Genomic DNA, 7,859 nt, shown 5'->3' with positions numbered 1-7,859 from the left:
GTGGGTAGGGCTGAGGGTGGAAGTAGATGTGGGGTATGTGGGGATGGGTGTAAAGGATTGGGTGGGGTGGGATGGGATGGATAGGGAAGATGGGATTGGATTGTGTAGGGGTGTGGTGGGAAAGGTGACGATGAAGGAGGAAGGGAGAAGGTGCATGTGTGTTTATGCATGTGTGTATGTGCGTATGTATGCCTATATATTGTATATGTACATGTATGTGTTTGTGTGTATCTGTGTGTCCGTGTCCGATATTTTCAACTGAGACGTTACAACTATATCTGATTCTTCAAGTGCTTCAATTCTGTATACTAGCAAACTACCCATCTACGATGGAGACAGCCTCTGTATCGTGAATGGTTATGTGGACCATTCCTAACGAAAGCCAGAGCTTCTGTTGACCTCTACATAAAAAGTATTAAGAAAAAATTGTTATTTAGATATACTTTTATTTTAGTTGTTTACACTATTTTACGCTTGTTTATACTCTTATACATTCGAAGTTGACAAATTTCCTTATTTAAATTATGAATCATATTCCTTTCGATAATATCAATATGATTACAAAACTTCTCTGTTGACGATATTTTCTGTTTGGTCGACACTAATTTTCAAATTACTGGAGTCCGTTGGTCTACTCATGGCGACATGTATAAACATCGGAGTGGGTAAAAATACACCTACACGAGCTAAAGTCTGGCCCTGTGCCCTGTTTGCTGTGAATGCGCGAGCAGAATCTTTACGGTTGCAAAAAATCAAACTAGGGCTTACCTCCCACTGTTCTATGCGAATAATGTCTGGATGTTCCGGCACCATGGGTTATTTTGATTAACAAAACTGAGATGTAAACAACAACTGTTTCAAATCCTGCTCGGGACTGACACACTTCAATAACCACTAAATAATCACGCACACTATATACTGACACGCACTTTTTCCGTTTTATTTTCGCTATTAACCAACCTCGCTATCGGTGAATTTTTAATAAAAATGCGAAAGTGGTTTATCAATTCAAAAATCGATAGTCACGAAACAATCGTACTTTCTGATTTTTTAATGCTAAAAACATTCTTGACGAACGTCTTTGTAATCCTGAGAAATGGTGATTCATTAATGCAAAACTCAATATCCACTAAATAATCATACTTTTTCACATCTTTTCGCTAAAACCCTTTTGATTATCTCCTTCGAAATCCTGAAAAACATCTTTACCATTGGTCCAGCCGTTTGACCGTGAAGAGGGAACAGACAGACAGACGGACATAACGTCCATTATAGTAAGATGTACATATATTTACTATATTGTTGACATTCGTCAATCGTTTCGCCATTGTGTTGATGTGCCATTTTCTATCATTAATAAAACTGCCGGCATTTTTGACGACACTGGTATGCTTGTATATTAATATACAATCATCACATTAATATACTAGAATATTCATAGACTGTATTATTAGTACTATAGCAATATTTTGATGAGAACTTCTGCACCTTCCGTGACAAGTTGCAAGCAAGAAAATTTGTTAATTCTCGTTTTTTATTAAATTTTTTTTTTTTGTATAAAATTGTCTTTAGATTTGATTGGTTAAAAACAAACCTCTTCCCTTTGTTATAGGCAAAATATGAAGACGAGTTAGTAGCAGAATATGCAATTTTCAACCTTGACATATGATGTTTCAAAGGATAATCGACTAAAATGGATGCATTCTACATTTCCATGGGAGAATTTGGGCTCAGCGTTGAAAGCAGAAATGGTGGAAAGCCGATCTAGAAGATTTGTTGTAAAATCATTTATCAGTTGCGACTCAATCGACTATATCCCACTCAAAATATATGTAACTTTTTGTTAATCTACTTCAGCACCACATTTCCTTACATCATCACCTTTTTACTCAACTGATTGTATTTATCTTTCTCTCCCTCCTCTTCGTATCGATGCTGCTTTACTATATCGAAATATTTTCATTAAGTACAAGTATTATTGACTCATATTTTACCATCTACGAAAATAGGGAGAAAAAAATGGTTATCAATTTTAGCGCTTTTGGAACTTTGATATTGAGACACAAAAATACTTCAATACATTTAATACGGTGTTTTACAATATTTTAAAGTTATTGTCTTCATTGCATATAATATCGATCTTTATCAATGAAATGGACAGATTATAATACATCGGTCATATGTTTATGACAACTAAATATTTTGTCCCTTTAATCCTGATTAGCTTAGTAATTTCCGAAATGGGCGATGTACACTATGAGGTAATTAGAATTAAAAAAAAATATATATAGATTATCGTCACCTTAATTTAATTCTAAATAGCTTTCACCATTTTCGCAACTTCCGTATAAGAAAATAAAAGATTCAAAGGAAATTTTATGAGTTTATTGTGATTTTATTTTGAAATAGGATTTTTCATAAAAAAAGTTATTGTGATAAATAAATAGATAATTGGAAAATAATAACCAAATCAGAAACTTCTTCAATGGGCATCTGTTGAAAGCTACAAACCGAATCCCATAGAATTTTCTTTCTCAACATTCAGTAATCTATACATTTCTGTCTTCTACACCATCATCCATCCTTTCGTCTGTTCAGCTCTATATGAATCCATGTAACGCTGTTGGAGAATGTCCTGCGCCAAACATTACCATGCAAAAATCAGTCGTAGAGGAAAATCCGACTTCTGTAGTTTCGTTGGGAATATTGCAGTAGCCTTACATTTAATATGGACAACGTCCAGAAATACATCTTCTTAAACTCGGCTCAAACCTTCTACCGTAGCCACACGAAGACACTGTATAAATGCCCTGTATGCACAAAGCGTAATGGGAACACTTTTGTAAGCAAGGCTGTTTGTCCATCGATATACAGTTACATCCTTTGGCAATGACACATTCCTGGTTTATGTAGCATTCTGCAATATAGAAGCAAAAATATTAGGAGAAAAGACAAACTTAGTAACATATCTATAGTATTTATGATTCATTACAGAGTAAAATGTCTTGGTGTCTGTTCGGCGGGTTGTGAGCTGCATGACATAAGTGGTTTAACAAACCTACCAACAGTGGGCGATTATAGACTGGATACTGTCTTCGTAGTCATGTTTATCGCATATGAAGTTCCGAATGACCCTAAGTACATTCCCTCTTTTTTAGTACTTATAGACTCCAGGAAAAATGTTCAGAGTTTGTCGGGGCGTGTTGTATGTGACCAGTGCTTCATTGTGCTCATGATCAGAACAATTATCTTTTAGCAGCTAAATGTATATAATTAGGTAGGCTTTACACACACACACACACACACAGAGGTAGGCAGGCAGTTTCGGAGAAGGGGGTTAAGTAAATTACATCAACCCCAGTGCTCAACTGGTGCTTATTTTGTCGACCTCAAAAGGATGAAAGGCAAAATCGGCTTCGGCAGAATTTGAACTGCGAACGTAAAGACGGACGAAATACTGCTAAGTATTTTGCCCTGGGTCTCTCTTTATTCTTTTACTCCTTTACTTGTTTCAGTCATTTGACTGTGGCAATGCTGGAGCACCGCCTTTAGTCGAGCAAATCGACCTCAGGACTTATTCTTTGTAAGCCTAGTACTTATTCTATCGGTTCCTGTTGCCGAACGGCTAAGTTACGGGGACGTAAACACACCAGCATCGGTTGTCAAGCGATGTTGGTGGGGACAAACAGAGACTCACAAACATATACACACACACATACATATATACGACGGGCTTCTTTCAGTTTTCGTCTACCAAATCCACTCACAAGGCTTTGGTCGGCCCGAGGCTATAGTAGAAGACACTTGCCCAAGATGCCACGCAGTGGGACTGAACCCGGAACCATGTGGTTGGTATTCAGTGGTAATGACATGTAATTGTCGAATATTTTCCTGTCTTGAACTTCATGAAAATATTGGTTTCTGTAAATCCGATAAGATTACGCCTGTCTTCATTTGAGAGGAAGCAACATAGTCTAAAGCTATCACTGTATATATTAGGCTATTATCAACACCACTCACAAAAAAGCAACACTTACAAAGACACAAGGGCTAATAAGATTTGCACTAGCTTAATCACAACCAAGTAACAAGAGATAAAAATTAAAGACAATAACAAAGTCCATTATTACTTACTTCTTGGCCAATATACATGTGTTGTTGTAGATGCAGTAGTAGCAGATGGTGTTGTGGTTGGTGGTGTTGTAGTCAGTTTGGCAGTTGTTTGTATACGTGTTGACGTTGTCGTTGATGATGCTGTGGTTGTTGTTGTCGATGTAGTAGTCGTTGCCCTTGTTGACGGTGATGTTGTGGTTGTTGTTGTATTGGTGTTGTTGTTAAATGGCCACCGGCTGTCATCACAAAGGAACACTATTGGAATATTTTCATGTCTTACTTTCGGTCGTATCTGGTTTTTATAATCCCACACTTTCATGTAAGCTTCTGCGAGTGTTTTACTGTAGAAAGTAGCGTTGTTACGTGTTATGTTGAATAGGCCCAAACATGGTGTGTATCTCGATGGATTTGAACCCGGCACTAAACAAGAAGGACGACATATTCTTCCACATTGTTCTGAAGCTGTGATAAAAATCACACTGTGGTTTTTCTCGGGGTTTCTTATACCGACATAGGTTATATCCGATGATACAGCTAATCTACGGTCAACTATCACCATTTCTTGATAGGTTCCAAAATAATTTATACCCATGGTATGAACGTTGAGTCTACCTGCGGGACTACAGCACTTACTGTTTTGACAATTATTTTCAGTAGAGTTACGGGACGAGGAATTTAGGGGTTGATTATCATCGTACAGATCATTCAGTAAATTCGGAAGCCCATGATTCACCGGGAAATTTCCAAATTTCATCGTGTCGAAAGGTCGTTCGTAAATAATTTCGACCGGAATAAATGCCCATTCATCTACATCGCATCTACGGTTAACACAAAACGTATTCTGATAGGGGATGACGGTACTGCAACCTGGTGATTTTCTAGATTTTGACTCGCATCTACCATTATTGCAGGTTAAATATGGAGAATTACATAAATTTGGATTGAGAGTACAGTTTCCTAGGTAAGTATAGTCATATTTGTAAAAAAAAGGGTAAGAACTAGTATTTTTTAATGCTTCTGCAACGGTTAAATTCATAAGACCAATACTTTGATTAGGGGCATAAACATTTAAACCATAATCCGAAGGATAATCTGTTGCAGGATTAACGTTGTGTTGCCTTTGGTTTTCATTGAAACGCGTGTAAACAAGTTCTATGTAACTGTGGACTAGCCAGAACATTGGGTCCATGGGCGATGATGGTATCATACTCATGTGACCTCCAATAGCAACATGCATAGAATTATGCATGAATTCCAAGTTATATTGTTCTTGCGCATTAGGTTCAGAGATCTCTTCAAGTTTCGTTCGAGTGAGAACATCTTCAATGTTACTACGTGTCGGTAACCTTCTACTGAAACCTCCGTTCCTTATCAGAATACCAGCTGGTGTTTTCCAATTAGCAAACGGCCCTTTAGTGACGAAACCATTGATAGTTCCCATTAACTCATCTGACCACATAGTGGAATCTCGAGGATTAGAAAGAGAACTGTCAAGAGTTGGATCCCAAAATGGAATTGTTACACCTGGCACTTTTTCACGAAGTGCATCTTCCATCCTAAAATAAAAAATGTAAACTCAATTTAATACGTAGAAAATATATATCAATGCTTATTTACATTTATCGCCCAATATTTAATCGAGCGAGTAACTATATTTCTTAGAAAATGTTCGAGTACTGGACTTGATATAATTTTTGTATACTGATGTCTCTTGGCAAGCAAGGATCAACGGTTGAGATTCTCGAATTCTGAGATTTCTAGCTCGGAGCGGTCGAATTTGTTTCGATTAAATATATACAACTAGGTGGTATAGCTCATTTCAACCTATCCGTCCATTGTTTGCTTCAAAATATAAATTATGTGCACTGCATAATGTCCTCAGATGTAATACTCTTAAACTAAATAATAGTAAACATTTCTTTCTAAAGTATTTCGTGAAGTGGAAGAAATTAGGGTAATATTTGAATCCATTGCTTACATTTTCAAATAGATTCTGTGCCAGAGAAGAAATGAAGGTCCACCATGGGCATTTCTTGCAGTTTCACCAGTGTGCAGGAAGACGATCGCATCGTATACATTTGGTGACATACTCTGTAAGTGAAACAGTAAGAAAAATCACAATGATTGGGGCGCAACTAACGTTTGTTGAGGTTTATTCGAAATTACATATGATGTATTTTTGTAGTTACTTTGATTTTGATATTTTACCTTCACATCAACTATTTTTGTGGATGTGGTGCTGATGAAAGAGCAATAACTCTTGAAATATTTTTCAACCCTTTCGGAGTCGAGGAAATGAAGTAATTGGATGGTAACAAACAATCCCCTTTCTTTGAAATTATTGGACTTGTGCCTTAATCAGAAACCAAGGGCGATGAACTGGTAGAATTGGCAGCGTGTCGAACAAAGTGCATTTCTTCCACCGCTTCATATTATGAGTTCAAATACTTTGCCTTTCATCTTTTTGGAGTCGATGAAATAAAGTAAAGTCAGGTACTGGTTTCAATGTAACAGACGACCCCCTACTCTTAAAAGAAAGATGACCGTGAGTCAAAGTTTGGAACAATTATAAAACCGGCGAACTAAGAGAAACATCAGTGCGTCGCACAAAATGCAGCGACATTTCTGCCGGCTCTAAGTTCTGATTCTAAATGCCACCGAGGTCGACTTTGTCTTTAATCCTTTCGGAGTCGATAAAATAAGTACCAGTTGAACACTGGGGTCGATATAATCGAATTTCCCCTTCCCTTACAATTGCCGTCCTTGTGCCTGTAGTAGAACAAATTATTCAATATCTCTATATATTTTGTTTATGCGATTACCACAAAGAAATTCTATAGCACTATTTTGACTTTATCACACAGCTGAACAAATTGTCCTATAATGACCGAAGGTAATAGTGAAAATTTCCAAGCAGAAGGCACACTACAGTGTAATTGTGCCAATAAAATGCACGCTTGAGTAACGCCCGTTAAGTCTACTTCTCTCCCAACGATGTTCGTATACGCACAAAATATTCTTACCGTATCTTGTTTTAAAAGATGAATACTACGATGGAAATCATTTCTTTCTCTTTCACTGAGCAACCTATATTCTTTCCTTACTCTTTTTGGTGTATCTATAGCTCCTTTACTTCCTGCAAACGGTGATTGAGAATATACAGTGTTTGAAGAATTTGATGTCCAATTTAAACACGGCTTAGTGATTTGCAATTTATAAATGCAATAGTTCAACCGACTGATACTTTGCTTATTTTCAGGGTTGCTGGAACCGGTCAATTTATCATAACAATTTTGAACAAATTCTGCCGAATCTGAACTCACATAGACAGCACTCAGCAATATGAGGAATGCTAAATACAAGCTATTCATATCTGAAAATCGATAAGAAAGGGAATACGTTATGAAATTATATATGTATATATACGTATGTATGTATGTATGTATGTATGTATGTATGTATGTATGTATGTATGTATATACACACACGCACACATATATATAATATAAATAATATATATATATATATATATATATATATATATATGTGCGTGTGTGTGCATATAAGGGTACAGGAAGTCACTAACAGTAAACAACATGAAATGCGAAAACAAATGAGTTAAATACGCAAACAACGAGAGAAAAAAATGGAAGACAGAGCAAGTAACACAAAAAAACGACCCTTCATCAATTGTCGGCTGTCTCTCTACTCCTCATTTCGAGCATTCAGCGACAATATGAGTCTTC

The 7,859-nt window shown here is 36.7% G+C and overlaps 1 protein-coding gene across 1 annotated transcript; it reads right to left on the bottom strand.

Annotated features, from left to right (window-relative positions):
• Window positions 1-2,472: 2,472 nt before the first annotated feature.
• On the bottom strand, window positions 2,473-7,486 carry LOC106883992 (putative tyrosinase-like protein tyr-1). The gene is made up of 4 exons (XM_014935155.2): window positions 7,137-7,486; window positions 6,092-6,204; window positions 4,135-5,669; window positions 2,473-2,917 (listed from the first exon to the last, which is right to left on the bottom strand). Exons 1-4 carry the CDS (start codon window positions 7,482-7,484, stop codon window positions 2,724-2,726), a joined length of 2,190 nt encoding a protein of 729 aa, XP_014790641.2. The 5' UTR covers window positions 7,485-7,486; the 3' UTR covers window positions 2,473-2,723.
• Window positions 7,487-7,859: the final 373 nt, after the last annotated feature.

Source organism: Octopus bimaculoides, chromosome 3 (genome assembly GCF_001194135.2).
Source record: "Octopus bimaculoides isolate UCB-OBI-ISO-001 chromosome 3, ASM119413v2, whole genome shotgun sequence".
NCBI classification, from domain to species: domain Eukaryota; kingdom Metazoa; phylum Mollusca; class Cephalopoda; order Octopoda; family Octopodidae; genus Octopus; species Octopus bimaculoides.
The sequence above is the reverse complement of the archived record's forward strand: the minus strand, read 5'-3'. Positions and strand labels throughout refer to the sequence as shown.

What these genes read in the sequence shown, in the direction of transcription:
- LOC106883992 (XM_014935155.2), bottom strand. Translation starts at nt 7,484, where the DNA reads ATGAATAGCTTGTATTTAGCATTCCTCATATTGCTGAGTGCTGTCTAT. An exon ending in CACAGAATCTATTTGAAAAT is followed by an intron (nt 5,670 to 6,091) that starts GTAAGCAATGGA and finishes TTTTTATTTTAG; the next exon opens with GATGGAAGATGCACTTCGTG. An exon ending in ACATGTATATTGGCCAAGAA is followed by an intron (nt 2,918 to 4,134) that starts GTAAGTAATAAT and finishes TCTATATTGCAG; the next exon opens with AATGCTACATAAACCAGGAA.